Source organism: Nannospalax galili, unplaced genomic scaffold (genome assembly GCF_000622305.1).
Source record: "Nannospalax galili isolate Female #2095 unplaced genomic scaffold, S.galili_v1.0 scaffold792, whole genome shotgun sequence".
Lineage (NCBI taxonomy): Eukaryota > Metazoa > Chordata > Mammalia > Rodentia > Spalacidae > Nannospalax > Nannospalax galili.
Window position 1 is genome coordinate 1214096 of NW_008331036.1, and position 22315 is coordinate 1236410.

The following is a 22315-nucleotide window of genomic DNA, read 5'->3' on the forward strand; positions in this document are numbered from 1 at the left end:
TCTCAAACTGTTATTTAATATACAAATAACCTGGCCGTTAAGTAAATCCATTATATAAAAATATTTGGTCCTTAGTTGCTTCAAGATCTCAGGTGAGAAATCTTCAACTCTGTCATCAAAAATCAAAGACTAACTTACAAAGGTAGTATTGTGCATAAAGTTGCTCAAAGCAGTTTCTTTTCAGTGTTTCACATGTCTACTGATTACAAATGGTGCTAACTACAAATGCTAGCATTTTCCTTAAGCAAGACTTGAGTATCTCTAATATAACCCAAAACGGTAAATGGCTACTTCTTAATCTGTCTCTACCTTTTTGTTCACTAGTTTTGTTACCCTGTTTAACTAGGAGAGCTCCCTCAAAAATATTTCTTTAGCCTACCAAATTGCTTCGTGTAATCCCTACCCTTCAATGCCGATTCTCTAACTCTTGAGAGGGAAATATTTTTCTACTTCTCCAAGGGGAAGAATTGCCTTTTTATGTGAGTCTGTGGATCCCATCCCCTGTCTTCTCTAAGACCTCCTCCCTGCACTGTATCTGTTGTTCTATGATGCTCAAAAGCTCATCAGAAAATTCATTGTGATAAGAGGAGTTACTGTAGGCACTATAACATTGACTCCAGCACCTCCACAGATTCATTATGCAGTGTTTAACCCTCTATGTCATGACTATACAAATCCATCTGCTGTTAATATGTCTGGGGCTGCTTGCTACAGAAATTCTTCACCTCCAATCCACACAGTTCTTTTTAAGCATCTCTATGGATGATTTACCAACAAGCTTTTTCTGAAGAAGCAGATATCTGAAAATCTAAAATCTGCCTTTGTCAATCAGATCAGTATGCAATTGAATTTCCTTCCCAACTCTTTGAAATACATAGATGTCAGTTGTGATGTTATAAATTTCCTAGATTCCAGAGTTGAAATATAATTCTTCACTTTCTCTCCTGTAAGCACCTCATGCTTCTGAATGCCGCTTACCATTTTCCATTCTCTGAGATATTGGCAAATATCAGGCGGGCAGTAAAGATCTTCACATAACTGACTACAGACAGGCATTTTAAAACACTACTGCCTTGCTGTTCGTGAACTTTAGTATGTGTGTCACGTCTTCGCTGAAGAGCATCCAAACACCCCTCACATTGATCGTCCTTTTCCATTCCTGTCCAGAGCCCTGGAGAAAATCACAAGGACTGTCTCACTGTGCCCTGGTTCCAGCCACTCTGGAACTGGCCACCTGTTAGTGGGATTGCTTAAACAGCCTTCCAGTAGTACAACTCTCACTGCCCTTAAGATAACATGTCTTTCCCAGGAAGGTCTTCTTCAACAGAGGACCAAATGTCTGTCTCAAAAGGTCAGTTTCTCAGTTAACCCTTGAGCGGTATATTTCTGCCTGATTTGAGGACTCTTTCAAAATACATATCTCCCCTTTAGTTCTAGCAAAGGTGGAGCTAAGATTTGTGTGTGCTAAGAATGGCAGTCTTTCCTGGTGTAACTACTTATCTGTGTCTCTGGTGGCAATTAAGTTAGATGGATAAATTTAGGGACAATGAAAATCATAACACGATGAAATAACGTGCTAAATAATTTGTCAAACCATGAAAACTATTTTAAAATAAACTACCTGGGTTGACATATCTAAAACATTTAAGCTTATACGAGTTACCTCTGTATGTGAAAGAAACAAAATCAAGATACTCTCACCAGACCCTCAAAGTGAATTTGATGTTTGTCATATGTACTATATGTTAAACCAGAAATCTAAAATACACCCTCCAAATGAAGTGAAAATGCCTTTGGAAAGTACTATTTTTAACAATTTAGAAGAAAAGACTAAGGCTCCATTAAACATGTATGAATATCTTAGGAAATTGAATGCAAAAAACACATACTGTTAAATCTAAAACATGGATTTGAATAAATATCCAGTTACAGAGATTTCACTGGACACTTCGCCTCTTTCTTTTCTTATGCCACAGTAAAACATTCCAGTATGAAGTTTCCAAGCATACCCCAGCCTGTTAACTGCTGAAGCTTCTACCCTGGAAAAGTTCAGGAATTACAGAGTGGATTCCCAACAAGTGTTTGATAGACTAAGTAACTTTCAGTAATCTTAACAAAAATGTTTTCTACGCATGTGATGTCACTAAAAAATCTCAGCATACACTCAGAAATTGGAGAGGCCTCTGCCGGGCTTCCTTCATTGTTTGCGATGTCCTTCATAGATTATGGACTCTTCTGCTACTCATGAAACCCGCCATGAATTGCAATGGAAGGGCTTTCCATAGAAATTTGCTTGTCTAGTAAATGTTGGTGAAGTTAGTAATCAAATAAATAGCATGAATATGTGGAGACTTGGAAGGTCACTTAGCCCTAGTCACTTCATGTCGGGCACAAGAGCAGTCAGCTGCTCAGTGAGCAAACTTGTTATGAGGTGTCAGTGATTTCATAAGTTGGCTTGAAGTTGTTAGAATGTGGTATGAAAGATTTCATCTCTGTTGAATTTTACTGCTGTGCATTGACTGGACTCTCAGTAGGATAGCTAGATTTTCTACATTGCTATTCCCAAGGAAAAAGTGACCAATTTACTACACTATCTTCTACATGCGCTCAGGGTTTATATGATTCCAGAAAGCTTTGCTTAAACACCACAAGGATGGGCTACTGCCTCTTAGTTTCTATAAAACACTCAAACTGCTTACCTGAATTATTTTAAAATGCTTTTAGTTTTTTACAGTAATGTCAATGCATGCCTTAGGCCAGAGGAAAATTGCTGTTAGGTGGTAAGGAGCAATTTTACTCAGATTATAAAAATATGGTGATACACCCTGTGAAATGATGCTTGGATAAATAGAAGGACATTGGTGGAGGCTGGGACTGCAAGCAACAACACCTCCTGGCCTAGTACCTTTGAACCAGCACCCATCTGTTACCTGTTTCCTCATCTACCTCTAGCATTCCATAATGACCATGATGATGTTTTAGGCATGCTGAAATAGAGATGAGAGTATTTTCAAATCAGCTCTTTGTGAGATTAATAAATATCTGCAGTTTAGCACAGGACTATAATAAATGGAAACATGAACAGGCCTGTATTTCATTCATTTAGAAGGTTCCTAATGCCCCTCAACTTTCTTTTCTTCCTCAAGTCATCTCAGAAAACTACTTAAGTACTTAGTCAATGACTTTCAAAACCCATCAAATGTTTGCAACTTGCATAGCATTAAGTTAGATGCAAATGTTTCAACAATGGATGAGGAAATACACTCTGATCTACTGGGGCTTGCCATTGATCAGAGAAGGCAGAATATTAAACAAACAAAATATGTGTGGGGGGGGCTGTGATATAATCCCACAGTGGCTTCATAAACTCTGGATTCTGAATAGCTTTACACGTCGGTGAGCATATGTGATCCAGATGGACTTTGGGATTATCCTTCATTTAAGTCTCTAATTTTCATCCAAATGTTTACCCAAAACATCTACTCCAAAACTACAGACAGTTTTCATATGCCTAGGGGGTTAGTCTGGATAAGAAGACTGTCAAAATAAACCCAACTTCCACTGGGGGCAAAAAAGAAAAAGGAAGAACCTGAAGTGCTAAAGTATTGGTCTGGGAAAAATAGAAATGCAAAGTCATGCATACATGGCAACCCCTTTTGTCCTCCTGGTATCTGTACTTCCTCTGTTCTCTCCCTTAGGACATCTGCTTGGCCTCTCCCACGATGATTCCAAATTTTGTGAAGAGAACTTTGGTTCCACAGAAGACAAACGTTTAATGTCTTCCATCCTCACCAGCATCGATGCATCTAAGCCCTGGTCCAAGTGTACCTCAGCCACTGTCACAGAATTCCTGGATGATGGTCATGGTATGTAGTTTTCAGGGGAACATAGGCTCAGTGTGAAGTGTTCCCAGTCTACTCTAGCTCATCATGCCCATCTTGCCCTCTAAGACAACAGTTGTTGGACAGTGTCAGAGAAAAAAAGCAAGGAAATGGATTATGTCAGGCGTGCAATGCCAACATCCCTGGTGGCATTACATCCATGCTATTTTTTGCTTTTGAATTGAAAAGTTCAAAAGAGAAACAGTGTGGGAGACCACACAGAATGCCTAGCAGCGGGTGCTCTAAAAGCCTGGCTTTTATTCCCTCTTTCACCATGAGTTTCCTGTGAGAACTTTGGCAGACATCTTGGTTTGCCTACTATTAATATGACTCTCATTTGTTGCATGTCTCTTATAGGGGTATGGTTAAGGTATAGATGACAATTCTACTGGATTCTCTTTGTGTCAACCTAAAACCAAGAAAGGAAGCTTTCTAGATTTTCATTGACTACAAGAATATGATTTCATGCTGACAGCAGATTTTCCTGGAAGTAAAATAAAAACAGAAATAGCAAAGCTATGATGGGGAAAGACCAAGAACTTCAAAAGAAAATTGCTGGCTTTAACCTTTAGAGGCAATTCAAGAGCACAGCATACTTTATTAAAGTCTGTAAGTCTAGGATTAGTGCTGTAAGTTATATAAAAGTACAGAGGAAGTCACAATTTCTAGGAATAATAAATCCTACTCCCTAAGTAGTCTTTGAAACAAGCTGCTGCAAATGTCCCATCATCCTTTATTGCTTTCAAATAGTAGAAACAGAGCAACTTAGACATGCTAGAGTTGGAAGAAGTCTTTAGAGATCATACAGTTCAAGTTTCTTGGCTTTCATAAGAGAACCTGTTCTTTCTTCTTCTGCTCCCTAAAACTGGTCTCTTTCTAAAATAGGTGGCTAAATTTTAAATATTTATTATTTATTATTTTTATTTTATGAGTATGCATATATTGCCTGCATGTAGGTAAGTGCACCTGTGTCGTGCAATGCCTGGCAGAGGACAGAAGAGGCTGTCGGATCCTCTCTGTGCTTGGATTCGAACCCAGGTCTTCTGCAAGGACAGTAGTGCTCTTAACTGCTGCGCCATCTCTCCAGCCAGCTATATTTTATATAAGATAAATTCTTCAAGATAATACTTTTCCATAAAGTACTTTATAAATCATGGTTCAAAGTAAGATAAAGAGAGTCTATGATAACTGTCTTTTCCCCCAGTTCACAAAGTTTGTGATTTATACATGCCTCATTTTTTAATGTGTTAGGCATTTTAAACTTTGAGTAAGAGTCCAAAAACTCCAGAAATTAAATTCATTTCAAACAAAGAGAGGTTTGCTACAGAGATTTTTGGTTTCATGTAGCAAAAAAATGGTTTCATTAAGTCATTTTTTCCTAGATTAGTATGAAACTGGTAAATCTCTCATTGCTACTCCTATTTACATTTCATAATCTTAAAAATAAGCTGGATCCAGATTTGTTTAAAATTTCTTCCAGTATCAACAGTGTGGTGGTACATACCTATAAACCCAGCACTCTGCAGGCTGAGACAAGAGGATTCGGAGTTCCAGGACAGACTTGGCTATAGAACAAAACTTTGCTTCAAAAATTAACATAAATAAAAAACAAGTTTTCCTCAATACAAAATAAATGCTTGTTAATGATTGAAAGCACACCCCACATCTCAAAGACTTAGAAACAATATTAAAATTGATATGTCAGGGTGGCTTCCCTTAGAATAAAACACAATAGCAATTCTTTCTAGTTCAGTTTATAGTGCTCCTAGAGGGAATGGTTCGCTAATCATCTTTCTATCAACACTGAACAAGGCACTATCTAAGAAGGCTTCTCTCTGATAGAATATTAACTCCACTCCTGATACTATCTTTACTGTTTTGTTTTTCTGAAATGTAATAGCATTAATATTTTATTTCAGAATCATACATTATACATTCCAAAAGGCTGAGCTAAGCCCTGAGTCACTAAATGAACGGATTTAGTTACTAAGGCAGCAAATTCTTATGGCTAAAACGGGCTTTTCTCCCTGTACAAGTATTAGCTCAACTAATTGCAATGCTGTGCAGAATTTTGTTCCTTTTGCTGTAATTCTGGAATAATTCCTTTATTTCATGTCTGTGGAATTTGTGATCTTACTTTCTGTGCAATAAATGCGCTTTCAGCATTGACTTCAACTTTTCACACTATTGCTGTATTTTAAGAAGTCTGTGCTCTGATTTTCTTTCAATTATGCAACAAATTTACATATTTTTGCATCTGTTTCTATTCAGAAGAGTTTCTGATACAGAGCAATCAAGAAACAGTTGTAATAGGAATAGATCTTAGTCATTTGCATTAATAAAAATTATCTAAACTTCCCAGATGTGTATTCAATAAACAAATGCAATTGCCAGAATTCTTTGGACAGGAAAATGTTTATATTTAATCAAATCTAGTTGTTTTTTTTTTTCACTTATTTGTTAGGACCCCTTTTCATTTTAGCCAAAATGAAAAACTGTAGGTTCTCAGTCACTTCTAATGACTAAAATAATTTAGGAGGCTGAAAGATGAGGAAAGGTTGTTTGGAGGGGGAACAAAGCTCAACCGTGACTCGTTGTAAAAGATAATATAAAGATACAGCATTTACACAGCGTTAAGTGAGAGTTCAAATAACTTGATAACTGTAGTTCTGTCACTTAAATGAGAGTTCAAATAATTTAACGCTGTAATTTTGATTTTTAAAACCTGACAAGTCAACTTAGGTGAAAATATGGTGGTAGGAACCAGCAGGCCCAATAGTTACATGATTAGGGATTTGACATTTAAATTTCAAGCTTAGCAGAGAACCAAGGAGAAACCCAAAGTCCAAGATGATGGAAAAACAAACACACAAACACATCTTTGTTCAAAACCAACAGATTTCATTACACCACATCATAAGCCTTTTTTGATTTTATTACAGAGCATTAGTGGACCAGCCACCCAGGCAACACGGAGTCAGACTTCACAAATTTACTAAGTCCCTCTTCTTTGCTAGTCCACTAAAGCTTTTAAGCAACACGATAGTCATGGGAATGGGGAGGACTACAGACAGGTAAACTGAGGGCAAGAAGTCAGACTTGACAATGAGAAAGAGGCAACAAAATGTAAAATGTAGTCCTAAAACCAAGAATACTATAACTTCTTGTCCCGTTTTTCTAAATGTCAGCAACTGTCTATCTCACTTGTGTTATTCCTAGAGGTTCCTGTGAACATCAGTCAGATACAGGAGAGAAAACTGACTTTTGGTTATTGAGGAAGGTTAAACTGGAACACAGAGAAAGGCAGCAAGGAGTTCCCATGTTTAAGTTGGCATTCTCACAGAATATGTCCAGTGTTTGGACGGTCCCTAAAGAGCATGTGATCTGGAAAGCTGCTTTAGGGTGACATCAACCCCTCCCAGTTGCACCTCCAGCGGTGCTGAAGTGAGGAGATGCTAGTGTAATATTAAACTCAAAGCATTTGATTTATTTTTAAAATTATTAACCATAAGTAGCTGGACATTTGTAGCACTCCAGCACTGCCAGATTTAAATTCATTAGTACTGAGTGTTTCCTGATTTAGGTCCAATGAGAAATATGCAACAATTAGGTTATGGTTGGAAAGCCGAAGTACACACTCAAGAGTAACGCATCTAGAGATCTGTGATTCAGAAAAGGAGTAACCTTGCCTCCTGAGACTCCCCACCCCTGGCCAGGATCCTTGCAGAACTTTTGTATTGTTTTATACAAGTAAGCTGTAGGCAAGCTGGCTAGGAGTATTTGTCTCTGAAATAAGGGTCAGCACCAGTAGAGAAATTGTGCAAGGAAAGCAGGTTATTGAATTTCCTTTCTCAAATGCTTCCTAACCTTGAGGCCAAAATGATAGCTGTTTGAGTCCACTCTGGCAGATGATGACAAAGATCACCATCCGCATGAATACGGCTCTGTGACACGCACAACTAGGGCTCTTAATGGAAATCTATAGACAGGTATGCAAATTAGCATCCATTTATTTAAAGACCTAAGTCTACATCTCTGTATCCTTTATTAATTGTCTAGCAATAAAGACTTAATAGCCAGTTTTAAGGAAATTTTAATAAAATTCAAAGCCCATTTTTGTTCTATCTTGATTTTCACAGTAAATGTATTCATTGAAAATGTGTGCAGATAAGACACTCTAAGGCCAAGGTGAGCTGCAGTTTTGTAAAGCTTTGCTTCCGCCTGCACTGTGGAGAATGTTTAATCTTATTCACTTGCTATTACCTAGTGCTTTCAGCAGTTTCACAGACTTCTAGAATTACTTTTGGTCAACACCTTTTTTTTTTCCTTTAAAGAAGCTCTTGTTTCTTTATCTCTAGTCCCCAAATGACTCCTCAAAGAACATGAAAATGCACTGTTAATGTTAGACACTTGATCAAAGCCTCAAAGAAGAGGTGCAAAGTGAGGGAGCTGAGTGGGCTGCCAGGCCTCTTCACATTCCTCTTGGGGTCAGCAGGCTCCTCCAGACCACAGATGTTTGGATCACTGCTTAGTCTTACACTTGAGCACTAGAAGGGAAGAGCAGACTAAAGCAACAGTAGTGTTAGAACTAGAGAGAAGGAGATGAAGTCTTAAGGAACAAGACCCTTATCTTATAATCTTATAATTCCTACTTGGAGTTGACAGTCCTAGACACCAGAGCCCTTTCTGTCCCATTTCCTAGAGGCAAAGCATATCTTCTACTACCCGTTGGTGGGCTCCAGTGTCCAAGGAGAAACAACCACATTGCTTCATTTGTTCATTTCAAATGATTCCCGTTCACTTTTCCGATTGTTGCCCTTATTTGGAGCATTTAACATTATATATGTGGTAAAAAACACGTATGCCACATGCACACATGAATGCTGACTTTCTCTCATAAATGTTCGGTTTTATATGCACCAAAAGCTACATCAGAGGAAAGGAAGGAAGAAGAGGAAAAGGCAGAGAAGAAGGAACAGGGGAATTTGGCAGTCTGGAACAGACAAAACTAAATATCATGGGAAAAGACCAAACAGAATTTCATGTGACAATAAATTTAAAATATGTGAAGCGGGTTTAAAGGAGTGATTGAAAATAAAAGCAGGACAGATTAGGAAAAATTAGTAGTAATTGGATTCCATTAGAACTCAAAATAAATCATGTGGAAAAAGAGGTTGTTTTCTTCTTAAAATGTCTTCATAATGGCAGATCCATTATTACTTAATTTTTATTTATTTTATTTTATTATGATTATTTTTGGTCTTTTTGAGAGAGGGACTCTCTGTAGCCCCAGCTGGCCTGGAGCTTCCTATGTATACCAGGCTGGCCTAGATCTCACAGAGATCCACTTGCCTCTGCCTCCCAGTGCTGGGATTAAAGGCGTGAGCCACCATGTCTACCTACACTTCATTTTTAAGTAGGGTGTAGTGCTGAGCTTCTGAGTCAGGGTATGTAATGATTTTATTCCCTGGCATAAAGTCACCATGTGGTAGAGATGTCTGTACCTATTTTCCTTCAAAAGGACACTATTCAATATACAAATAAAATTACTAGTGTGTATACTTCAGGGAAAGTAAAGTAAGCGAAAATGAATCCAGCAATGATCCCTAAAGAAAACAGCAATAAGTTAGTGTCAACCATTCCATAAAGGAAATCATTTTACTTTAAATAATAAAACACCACTTCTGTGGGACCTCTGGGGGTAATACATATAGCTAACACACACATTTTTAAATATTGTATTTATTATGTTTTTTCTATGTATATGAGTATATAGCCTGTATATGTGTAAGGGCACCTGTGTTGTGCAGTACCCACGGAGGTCAGAAGAGGGCATTGAATCCCTTGGAACTAGAGAAACAGACAGTTGTTAGCTGCCATGTGGGTTCTGGGAACCAAACCTGGATCCTCTGCACAGCAGCCAGTGTTCTTAATGGTTAAGCCATCTCTCTAGCCCCAGCACACATATTTTTAATACCAAAGGATATGTCTCCTTTATTTTTAAAAACTGTCCTGAGTTAAGTTGTGTAAAAATATGCTACATCTTGATGTCTCCTTATTGAAGGCTGACTCCAAATTGCTGGCAGTCTACATTCCTGCTCTCTCATCATCTCCTGGGAAGTAGGGTGGGTGTCAGTGACTGCATGCCCATCCCAAGGAGGTCAGTTATTTTGGTTCACTATACATAAGGTAGCATCATATATGTGCATCCACACATGGCAAAGACTTCCCAGCTAACATTTAGTTATTCAGCCCTAAAGTCCGTGCTTTTTAGTATATATTATAAAACAGACAAACAAAAACTCTTACGACAGCACTTTTGAAGAACTGGAAAGCATTCTAGCTGATTCAGGGATTTGTTGACAGTGTCCTAACATCAGCAAGCTGCTGGGCCTTCTCGTACACAGCAGTCCTTTTTATGAAGCAATGAAGATAACATTTTTGCTGGAGTCCCAAAGCGCCTGATCTTCCTCTATCCGGTAAAGAAAGCTTAGTGAGGTTTTACTATCATTCTTTCCTATTGACTTGATGTTAATGTTTTCCTTTTAACTTGATGTTTTTCTCCTCAAGTTCTCTTTGGCCGGGTTCTTATTTTTAATGCTTTTTCTGGCTGGCCTTAAGAAGCTTTACCTCTTCAAAAGCTCTGGCTCAGCTAAATGGGAACTTTGCTGTTTTTCATTTTCATATAATGCCTCTATCACAGATGGACATGGAGATGTAAGGTATTCCCTTTGAAGAAACTTGAATGCAGTTGTAAAAATGTTTGCAGCACACTGAAAATGTGCTAAGTAGTCGCTTTCTAGGTGCAAAGTAAGGACTGAGTGAGGAAGATTTTTGTTGCATGAAAAGTGTTAACTAATACAACGAAAAGGTTGCTCAGTTCGAACATAGAAGCAACTAGCATCAATTCTTATAAATCTTCTCTTGTTTTATAACCTTTAAAAACTAATCTGATCTTTACAGTATCATAGTGAGAAAAGAAATATTTTACAGGTTCTGAAAATAAATTTGGAACATGTTAAGTAACGTGGCCAACAGCACATCAACATGTGGTATATCATCAGGATTAAACATTAGACCAGCTGTTTCTAGCAGTAAGCATAAGATCTACCAAATAAGAAATCCTTGCATGTGACAGCCCCTCAGTAACAAAACAAGACAAATATCTATATGCCTAACACAGGCAACGCAGCAGGTCGTGAGGTCAGGCCCTGAGCACAAAGCCCTAATAACGATGTAGCATTAGGTAAGCATCCTATAGTTTAGGATGCCTCAGCTTGTCTGTAAAATGAATAAAATAAGTCAGCTTCCTGGGGTTTTCGTATGTATTAAATAAGTTAATATATGTAAGGAATTCTGAATACATGTGGCAAATGTTTGTTATTATTGCTGTTATAATGGGTATATTGATGATACAATTAAGTGACCCCCCCCACCCAGGACACTAATGAAGATACATGCATGAGTATATGGTAAAGAAAAGGGATGGTTTCAGATCACTGGCAGGTTCCTAGGGAAGAATTTTGAGTGATGGGAGGTATGTTTCAGTCTTTGATTTTACATGATTTGTGTGCGAGCTTTTGTGGCTTTCCCGTATCGCTCCTGCTTGCTTGTCCCCATCCCATTTCCAAGTCAGCAGTGAAGTAAGATTTCCTCTGCTCTGGCTGATACTGGAAATATCCAACAAACTCATGATAGTGTAGACTTAAAAGGAGTAAAGTAGAGAAAGTTTCAAGGACTTTCCTGGTCCTAAGTTACCAAAGACTCTTTCTTTTCTTCTCATCACTCTTTATTCTGTGAATCTTGAAAGCTTTGTAGTACAAATTTTATCAGTCTGAGAGAAATGCTTATTCAGTCTATCTCTTTCACTTTAGTGGAAGCACTTGAGGGGCAGAATGAGATTTGCCCTATTTTTATGTGTTCTTCACACTTAGTACGCTTCTAGAACAGCCTAGAAACATTCATTGAGTGCAAGAATACGTGAGGTACAACCTTGGTTGTTATTAATGGAATGAGTGGCAAGGAGATGGGCCACAGGAATACGTGGAAGAAGTGAGTTAGAAGCAGAGTGGAACGTAATGGTGTCCTGGTTAGGCTACTTCTCTAAGTTGTAAAGGACGTTATTACTAAGAAGTTCACCATCAGATTTCCTCTACAGCCCTCATCATTTCTTTGGCATCTCACCAGAAGGTTGTTTTCAAAACTAATTATTATAACATAGTTGTATAGAACAGTAGCACTGATGGCCTCACCACCTTCATTATAGACACTCCAGAATACATCACCTGTGGAGAATGCTGGAGTCTGATGACATGGTCAGTCTTCATCCTGCTGAGCCCCTTACCCAAGCCACCATACTGCAGACTTCTGGGTTCATCATGTTTTAACACCCCTTAGAACATTTCATTTTTAGGTCCCTGATCATAGTGGTTTAAAACCTAAACCCAGAATGATACTCAATCTTCTTATTCTTTTAGGAAACTGCTTGTTAGACTTACCACGGAAACAGATTCTGGGCCCTGAGGAACTCCCAGGACAGACCTATGATGCCACTCAGCAGTGCAACCTGACGTTTGGGCCTGAGTACACTGTGTGTCCTGGCATGGATGTCTGTGCCCGCCTGTGGTGTGCTGTTGTGCGCCAGGGCCAGATGGTGTGTCTGACCAAGAAGCTGCCTGCAGTGGAAGGGACGCCCTGTGGAAAAGGCAGAATCTGCCTGCAGGGCAAGTGTGTGGACAAAACCAAGAAAAAATATTACTCAGTGAGTGGCTTTCTTGTCACCTAAAGCCTAGAGACCCAACACAGGAACTACCTTCCTGGGATGTGCATAGTGATTGTTATTAGAGGCCTTTGTTTCCTTTAATGATCTATTCAAACTTCATCTCTCACCTTCAGTAATCCCTTCTGGTAACCAAATACTACTTGACAACATGCAGATGAAAGAGATTTCTTCAAAAATTATAGCATTACACAAATAAACCCGAGTCTGCCCGATTGAAACTCAAAGCACAGCTTCTGCGCTTATCTCTTGGAAACTTCCTTTTAAACTCTTCTTGCTAATGCACTAAAGAAATAGTCTCAGAGCTGACACTACCATATTTGCTTGTATTTGGCTGGGTCCAAAATCGTCATTTTTTCAGTCCAGCAAGCTCACATAACCCTGGATGCTATGGTAGCTTGGAGGTTGCTCAAGGAAACACATCCACAATGCAACATATAGTCCAACTTCAGATTGGCGTGTTCTCCTTAACCCCAAATCCACATCATAGTATGTGTTTGGTCTTACTTGCAGGATTTGACAAGACCTGTAAGAGGGTTTCCATGTGTCCTTTAAGTGTTTCTGACCAGATATCCCTACACAAGGAGCTGCCAGCTCTTGTTCTTTTGCAGAAATAGCTTGTACTGTTAATCTTGTGTGATCTCTGCGATTCCTACTATACGGTCTCCATAGGAGGAAATCTAGAGTGGGGTCACAAGGCTCTCCTTTCCTTGTGGGGTGTGTGGACACGTAGGTTGTAGGTGCCCTTCATTGTCTGTCACATTAATTGGGAGTTTAGGCAAGACCAGCCCGAATATGTTCAACGAATGGAGCAGAGAATTTATCAGGATGTGGGAGGTCAATGAAGGAACCATGGAATTTTAAGGCTAAAGAGAGAGAAAAAGATGTAAACCCAATCAGTGACCAACATCAAACAAAACCATCAGCATTATACATTTCATTACTGGTCCAAGATAAAAGCCCACAGACGTTCAGCAGTGCTCTGTGGTTATAAACAGAGTTGTACCATATCAAAAGGCAAAATTTAAAAGGACCAAGAAAGCCACGCTCAGCAGTGCACACCTTTAACCTCAGCACTCATGGGACAGAGGCAGGCCCATCTCTGTAAGATCAAGATCAAGGTCAGCCTGTTCCATATAGTGAATTCCAGGTCAGATGGGGCTACAAGGAGACTCTCTCTTAAAAAGACCAAAATAATAATAGTAATAATAAAATAATAATAATAATAATAATAATGAACCAAAGAGAACATGATGCAGTCTTTGTCATATGCAAATTACTTAATGTGACAGTTAAGATCCTGTACTGATGAAAGCACAGACTTGGAAAAGCTGAATTGTTTAGCTAGGGAATGGGTTGCAGTTCCACAATCAAAGCATATACATATCCACTTCAGTGAATGTTTGACTCTGTCTTCAAGCTTCTACTGGGTTGTTACAAGGTGATTGCCAAGGTATATATTGAATATTTTTGCTCTCTAACTTTAAATATTTCCCATTTTCTATTTCAGACATCAAGTCATGGCAACTGGGGGTCCTGGGGTCCCTGGGGCCAGTGTTCTCGCTCGTGCGGGGGAGGAGTACAGTTTGCCTATCGCCATTGTAATAACCCTGCACCCCGAAACAGTGGTCGCTACTGCACAGGGAAGAGGGCCATCTACCGCTCCTGCAGCGTAATGCCCTGCCCACCCAATGGTACGCTGTCCCCAGGAGCCAGTAACCATATATGTCATGTGTAATCCATATTCCAGCAGAAATAAATAAGGGTTCCTGGAGAAATAGCATTAATCTCACATTGCATAGTTCCCCTAATGTGTAAGTTAATAACATATGTATGAGCTATTTTTAAAATATCACAAACAACAGTGTGTCTGAGGAACTGGAAGAAAATAATACTATTTAAAATTGTATATGTACATAAAATATTTTGACCCTGGTGCATAAAGAAGCTCTACAATACAAAATCATTACTATTCTCCCTTAAAATTAAGTATTTATATACACAAAGTTAAAACCTAAAAACAGATAACGTAGGACTGTCATATGTTTTACTTCCCAGGTAAATCTTTTCGTCATGAGCAGTGCGAGGCTAAGAATGGCTATCAGTCCGATGCAAAAGGAGTCAAAACATTCGTAGAATGGGTCCCCAAATATGCAGGTGTCCTGCCAGGAGACGTCTGCAAATTGACCTGCAGAGCCAAGGGCACTGGCTACTATGTGGTTTTTTCTCCAAAGGTAACTACACTCCCATTGTCCAGAACAGTAGGCGTGTTTGGTAGAAATTATTTCACAAATGAAGGCTGTAGATGCCAGATGGAAACAGTTATTATTCTCAGGACCATTAGATTTGGGGCAGATTTTATTTTCATCTCTGTAATTCCTATACTTTCAAACTTTTACAATGGATTAAACACATTTTTAAACAGAACAAGTAAATGTTCTGAAATGTATTTTTGGAAAAGTTTAATTCACTGTACAGGAAGAGGAACTATGACCTAACTTCAATAGCCCAGAGAAGAACTTAAGTTTCCTACATACGCTTCCTAAGAGAACTATCCAACCAGGAAATTTCTGGGTTTTCTATCTCATTTACTTAAGAATACAGATTCAGTCTTGGAGATGGGTTTCAAGGCCAATGTCTCTGTCCTTAAATTTAGAATAAGTTTAGATACTCAGCATGAATCAGTCTTTCTAGTTTAAGCTACAATATGTGTGTAGTATTCATTATTTTTCACAGATGAGCATTTTCTAATTATATTGGAGGAATTTTTCCAGTATTTTTGTATCATGCAGCAATTTCCAGATAGTTTATCTAATTTTAAAACATATGCCACACTGAAAACCCCTCTGAAACTGGTCTTCAGTTCTCTCTGTATAACTGTATCTCTGTATATTACAGTACTGAAAAACAAGCCAATCTCATTTATGCAAATTTTAATATTTAATTATGACAATGAATTTTCCTTGAAAATGTTACAGAGAAATAAAAAGAAAATTCTGGAATATAACTACATAAAAATTATTAATTTGTTGAATATCATTCAACTTCAGCTTACAAATAAACACATAAATTCACTCACGTTTCAAAAGAGTTTTGTACATATATAAATTCAAAAACGCATGTTTATATATGTGAATTTGTACACTAACCTACAAGCTGCAGTTTATGTACCTGCTGTGTTTTAACTGGCTCCCAAACAGTGGCATATATTGTTTCCTTTATTCAAAATTAATTATTCAGTCTCTTTTCACACCTACTTTTCTGAACTCCACAGATGCTGTTTTCCACACCAATCTGCTTTTCTCTATTTTGATGCCTGAAGGTTCAATGCACAATTAGGAATGCTTTTCAACCACTTCATGGTTGTGATTAAGTTTAAATTTTCAAAGTTGTTGCTATGCTAACGGTTATGCAACAAAGAATCCTTGTGTTCTTAAGCCTCCATATAATCAAATCTCTACAGGTGATAGCCACCCGCCATCAAAGTGAAAAGATTTTTATCAATGTAAACAGCCAAGGTGATACTGTGGGAATGTGTTATGCATACAAAAATGAAATTAGTAATGTATGGGCACTGTCAGAATGTAGAGTAAAGACTACTTTTCCCAGACTAAGTTGTTTTGGGCATGATTACATTAATGAGTTTGATTCCAAGTACAGTATAGCTAGAATTGAGCATAACAGGGAAATTTTCGAACATGAAAAATGAGCTTTACAAATTAAAACAAGACAATACAAAATTTCAATTTCTAAATAGCAATTACCCCAAACAGTGAGTGTCTGCAGAAGCAGTAATCTTAGCTCTACGAGGGGAATTATTTTAAAGTCTCTAGTACAAAGGACAGTAAACGATGTGTTAGGGAGGCATTAAAAATATCTCAGGACTAAAGATTTCAAACGTCTGTCTTTCTGTATCTATATGCTGCCCAACTTGTTGCCAAAATGGAACTACAATCAGATTCCTTCCAACCCGAGGCTAAGACAGGCCATGTTGTTTTTTAGGGAAACTGCACGTCATGAAGGTGACTTTAAAATTAGAATAAGAAAATCAAAGTGTACAATGATAGGCCACTTTTCCTTTTCCACTGTAATTTGGTTTGATCTTTGAAGATCTTTGTCTTATATCATTAGTCTCAGATTCCTGAATTATTCCTGTTTTGCTAATATGGCCAAGAATACATGCTGTTGCACAATTAAGACACAAAGATGTTATATAGAAGAACCTTAGGGCTCTGGTTCCTCTGTATTTATGGCAAAATACACTAATGGTGGGACAGAGTTTGGATATGGGTTGTGCTTTCTTACATGATTCCTAAATCACTATTTTATTGTTGTTGTTGTTGTTGTTGTTGTTTAGTTTTGATACAATTTACAGCTATGGTAAGAAGACTGCCACAAGTCAGCCCTGGCTCAGGTGTGGTCTTTAGTTTCAGAAAGTCCATCAGTCATGTAGTTGGCTGTCATTGCTAAATCTGTTGCTTGCAGAGGCCTCAGAGCACTGGGTGTGCAGAGTAGAGTCCTCACCATTTAAGCTCTTCCTATATACAGGGCATGATGACAACCTATGTTTTAAGATTTGATTTTAAATATATATGTGGGTATGTGGGTATATGTGAGCAAGTGCAGATACTTGAAGAAGCTGCGGTGTTGGGTCCCTAAGGGGCTGGGGTTACATGAAGCAGTGAGCTGGGAACTGAACTCAGGCTCTCTGTGAGAGCAGTACATACTTTTAGGCACTGAGTCCTCTCCAGCCGCTCTCCACCCTCATTTATTTTTGAATGTATATTTTATTCCAATCAAATTGAAAATTCACAAATTAGAACTTGCTCTTCTACTAAAGAAACGGAACCCCAGAGCCCAGATGTTCCCTGATATCTTTGCTGTGTGCAGGTGACTGATGGGACCGAATGTCGTCCGTACAGCAACTCTGTGTGTGTCCGTGGAAGGTGTGTGAGAACTGGCTGCGATGGCATCATTGGCTCCAAGCTGCAGTATGACAAGTGTGGCGTGTGTGGAGGGGACAACTCCAGCTGTACGAAGGTCATTGGAACCTTCAATAAGAAGAGGTAATATGACAGTGCCACAGCCCTCATGTGGGCTGAACAAAGCTTTAGACTCCTGTGAAAATGATACGGGCTCTGGCGTTTCCTCATCAACTCTTTGCAGGAGGAAGACTACTGTGGCTTTTGTAACACATTCTGCATGTGAGAAGGGAAGAAGAGGTGAATAGAGCTCTGTGGTTGGGTGGCAACTCTTGGTGCTATGGGAAGCAGATAAACTGCAACAGACTTTGAATCAAGAGCTTCCAATCAGAAAAGAAAAAGGTGGACAGCATTCCATGTGTCACACTGTACAGATCTGTCATTCCTAAAACCTCGTTTAGGAAAGCTTGGCTGGTTTCACCTTAGCTAATTTTTAAAATATTTATAATTTATTTTGAAAAGAATTTCATACATGCATAAAATATATTTGATCATATCCACCCTGACTCCTTCCTCCAACTCCCCCTGGATACCTCCAACATGCCCCTCCCAACTTCATGTCTTATTTTATTTTTATTAGTCTTTGAGACAGGGTCTCCCTGTAACCCCAGCTGGCCTGGAACTCACTATGTAGACCAGGCTGGTCTTGAACTCACAGAGATCTATCTGCCTGCCTCTGCCTCCCGAGTGCTGGGACTAAAGGCATGTGTCACCATATGCCCTTCCACGTCTTATTTTTTAATGACCCACTGAATCCAATTTGGAAATTTCTTTTGGTTTTCATTCTCTCTGCCTTTCTACATTGTTTTGTTTTTTAATTCATTGTTACCTACTTGTTTATGTGTTTATTCTTTTTTTTTAAACATATTTATTGAGACAGGACTTTGCTATGTAGTCTAGACCAGTCTTAAACTTTTGTGATCTTCCTGCCTCCATCCCCTAAGTGCCAGGGTTATGGGAGTAAGCCATTAATCCATGCACCCTTTGGTATTTTTATAGTGAAAAAAGTTTGCCTTACAGTTTGCCTTAAAGTTTTCTCCAGAAAAAAATTTCTCCCTGCAAAATATAAGTTGATTGAAGTGCTGTGGCGACAATACTGTTTCAGAATGAACTGGTCTGGTTTCTCTCTACTAGATAAGGACAGACACACAGCAAAGTCTCCTGTTCCTTCACTTTGACTTTAAACATATGAGGGTATAAATTACCAGTTTCTGGCATCAAATAGAATGTTGTCATCAGGAACATGGTTGACTTAGCTAAAGAGTCAGACAGACGACAGAATTACTTTTCTTCTTTGAAAAACTTTTCAAATGCTACGTGACATGGGTTGAGGATACTTGCATTCCTGATTTAGGTGCTGTGTCCTCTTTGACTTAACAGTGATCTTTAAAAGTACTAGTACCGTATTACTTTAGAAAACTGGAAATTATGTTTGATTATTAAAATGCATGACTGAAGAATTTATTTTGAGTTAGTTTGAATTGCTAATATTACTTGCTGATAAACTAAGAATCATTTGACTGCGTTGGACCATCTATGTGAAAACACTGCATATCTAGTTATATATTGCATTTTTACACATTTCAAATATGTGTGACACCTTATAGATTATCACCTCAAACTTTTGATTTTAGGACTTGAAGATTTAAGACTTACCTAATTCATCATGGAAGGTAACTGCCAACGAAGAGCAGAGACTATAACTGAGGTCACAGCATGGGCAGGGCCTTCTGCAATATTACAAAAGAAAGGGAGAGAAAGAGGAAGAAAATAAGTACAAAGGAGGAAAAGGAAGTAAAGAGAGAGACAGCAAGAAAAGGGGCGGTGAGAAAGGCAGGACAAGAGAAAAGGAGCTGAAAGTAGGTAGAGAAGGAAGAGAAAGTCAACAGACAAAATAACGGCAACTAGATGAGAAATCAGATTCTTTGAAAGCACTACCTCACACTCGCTGCCTTTTGTGTTCTTCTCCATAAAATTATAAACCATTTAAAAATGCTAAACAGAACATTTGAAGTGTCTGTACCAGTGATTAATATACCCTCACTTGAAGTCACATGAAATGAAGAAATGACAAAGACAGTTGGTGCCTATGAAATCCCGACCCCCGTCCACCCTGTTTTATAACAGTTGAATGAGTCAAGAGCTAAATGCCAGCTTTTATACCCAGCACCACAACCAAAGAGCTCTGCAGTGATGTTTGAAAATTTACTCTATTCCTGTTTCATATTCTTCAGTATAAAAATGTAACATTATCTCCAAGTATTTCTGGCCTTGAAGCCCTTGTAGGTATGTGTATCATCTATTGGTATTATATAATAACAAAAACTTTTGTGGAACAAAGTCTTATCCATAATGTGTTAAATAATGTTACAAAATAAAAACAGTGAATCAAGCTAGACAGAATAAGTAATGCCCGGTGTAGCTCCTCTGCTCTCCCTCAACACTGCCAGAGGCTCAGACACCTGTGACAGACACTGTAGCTCAGGTACCTCCTAGACACCAGACTGTCTCAGGGATGAGCTCCCTCTCTAAGTTACAGAACATGCACTTGAATGTTGAGTATATGACCTTTAACCTTGAATAACAATTAGAAATTACATTATATTTAATTTTACAGATGTCAGTCCAACTGTACATGCAGTGGTATTTCTATTTGGATAACTAAAATAAATTTGAAGTCATATTAAATAATAAGATATCTTTAGGCCTTATTGTGAACCCACTTGTGAAGGCAAAGACTTTGATAAGAGATGACGCCTTCTCATTGCTATCATTTTTAGTGGTGTTTAATTTGCGTTTCTCCTAGCATCCACCACAGTTTGATGGGTATTAAGAGATATTTTTGCCTTTGCTCCCTCTAAGCACATGATACATCTGCAGAGATCTGCTTTATTTTTATACCCACTAAAATGCCTTATTAAATTTATCATACTTTTGCATGGAGACTAAGCATTCAGAGAATTTCATAAGGTATTGAAATTAAGTTTTTTAGGAAAGTAGTAAGTCCTCATCACATAGCTACCAAATTTACCTTCATTTAACTTCCTGCCCATAACATTGATTAAAGCTTTTAGAAACAGAGCCTCTATTTCTGCTGCATCCAAATGACCAAAGAACTAAATTTGTGCTGATGCCAGTGAGTGCACCAGAGTAGTATGAAGAGTCTTAGAATGGAGCCTGCAAAGATTTAACAAGCCAGGGGGGCATCATAGGCTTTGGAATCACTGAAATATCTCCTGGTAATACCAACATCGAGTTAGAGAAATATTAAAATATTCCTGAGATTAACTGAGGGTATATATGTCCATTTGTGTTTATCTGAATCCCATCTTGTGCCTGGAAAGTGATAAAGTATCTTTGTAAAGGCTGTGCATTTTGATGAAGCTGGAAATTATTATATGAAACTTCAAATGAAGTTAGTACAAATTTTAAAATAAAGGAGGTTTGTAGCATCACCCTTTTTGAATATATCAATAAAACAGATATAATAGCATACTACAATTTTAATTTGTTTCATGAAAAATTGCAAAGAATTTCAATGTAAGCTCTTAAATTACATTAAAGCTTTGTGTTTAGATGAGGGAACACTTTAAGAAAATTTCTCTTTATTCATGGATAAGCATGAATTAATTTACTATCCTCTTCCCTTTCTTCTCTCACCTCCTACGTGGACATTCCTGCTTCCAGTAAGGGTTATACTGACGTTGTGAGGATCCCAGAAGGGGCAACCCACATAAAAGTCCGACAGTTCAAAGCCAAAGACCAGACTAGATTCTCTGCCTACTTAGCCTTGAAGAAGAAGAATGGTGAGTATCTTATCAATGGCAAGTACATGATCTCCACGTCAGAAACCATCATCGACATCAATGGGACAGTTATGAACTACAGCGGATGGAGCCACAGGGACGACTTCTTGCATGGTATGGGCTACTCAGCCACAAAAGAAATTCTAATTGTACAGATTCTTGCAACAGACCCAACTAAAGCATTAGATGTCCGCTACAGCTTTTTTGTTCCTAAGAAGTCCACTCAAAAAGTAAACTCTGTCATTAGCCATGGCAGTAACAAAGTGGGATCACAAACTCCACAGTTGCAGTGGGTGACAGGCCCATGGCTGGCTTGTTCTAGGACCTGTGACACGGGCTGGCACACCAGGACGGTACAGTGCCAAGATGGGAACCGGAAGTTAGCAAAGGGATGTCTTCTCTCTCAGAGGCCTTCTGCATTTAAGCAATGTTTGCTGAAGAAATGTTAGCCTGGGCCTTTGCTTTCACACACACAGGCAACTGGAGGAACTATCATAGATACGTGGACAACCCAAGGTCTACCCATCTGCAAAAAACTTCATTCTTCCATGTCATTATCACCAGGAGTCAAATTATGGGCAGAATCTGCTCTCTGTAATCAAAAGATGCTCACTGCTTCTTGTCACAATGGTGAGCTTGGAACACAGAAAACCTGGGAGTTACTGAGCGTCCCCTGGGCCTACGAAAAACAAGACACATAGTGATGAATGTAGAAGCAGGGACATTTAAAGATGGCGGAACAACTTCACCTACCTCTTATATAATGTCTTCAAGGGCATCTCCATCCTTTTCACCCATATAAAGTGACCCCTTAGGATGTCACTTTATATATACTTGGTTCTATTAATATATATGTATATATACATA

At 38.5% G+C, this 22315-nt stretch overlaps 1 protein-coding gene across 2 annotated transcripts in view; it reads left to right on the top strand.

The window, feature by feature from the left end:
• Adamts5 (ADAM metallopeptidase with thrombospondin type 1 motif 5) overlaps nucleotides 1-22309 on the top strand; it is a 47503-nt gene extending 25194 nt beyond the window's left edge. For both annotated transcript variants that reach the window (XM_029557695.1, XM_008856084.3), the window contains 6 exons: nucleotides 3699-3866; nucleotides 12359-12642; nucleotides 14171-14354; nucleotides 14719-14894; nucleotides 17551-17726; nucleotides 21330-22309. In XM_029557695.1, the coding sequence (XP_029413555.1) occupies nucleotides 3699-3866; nucleotides 12359-12642; nucleotides 14171-14354; nucleotides 14719-14894; nucleotides 17551-17726; nucleotides 21330-21897 (1556 nt within the window). In that variant the 3' untranslated portion in view covers nucleotides 21898-22309. The remainder of the gene's footprint in view (nucleotides 1-3698; nucleotides 3867-12358; nucleotides 12643-14170; nucleotides 14355-14718; nucleotides 14895-17550; nucleotides 17727-21329) is intronic.
• Nucleotides 22310-22315: the final 6 nt, after the last annotated feature.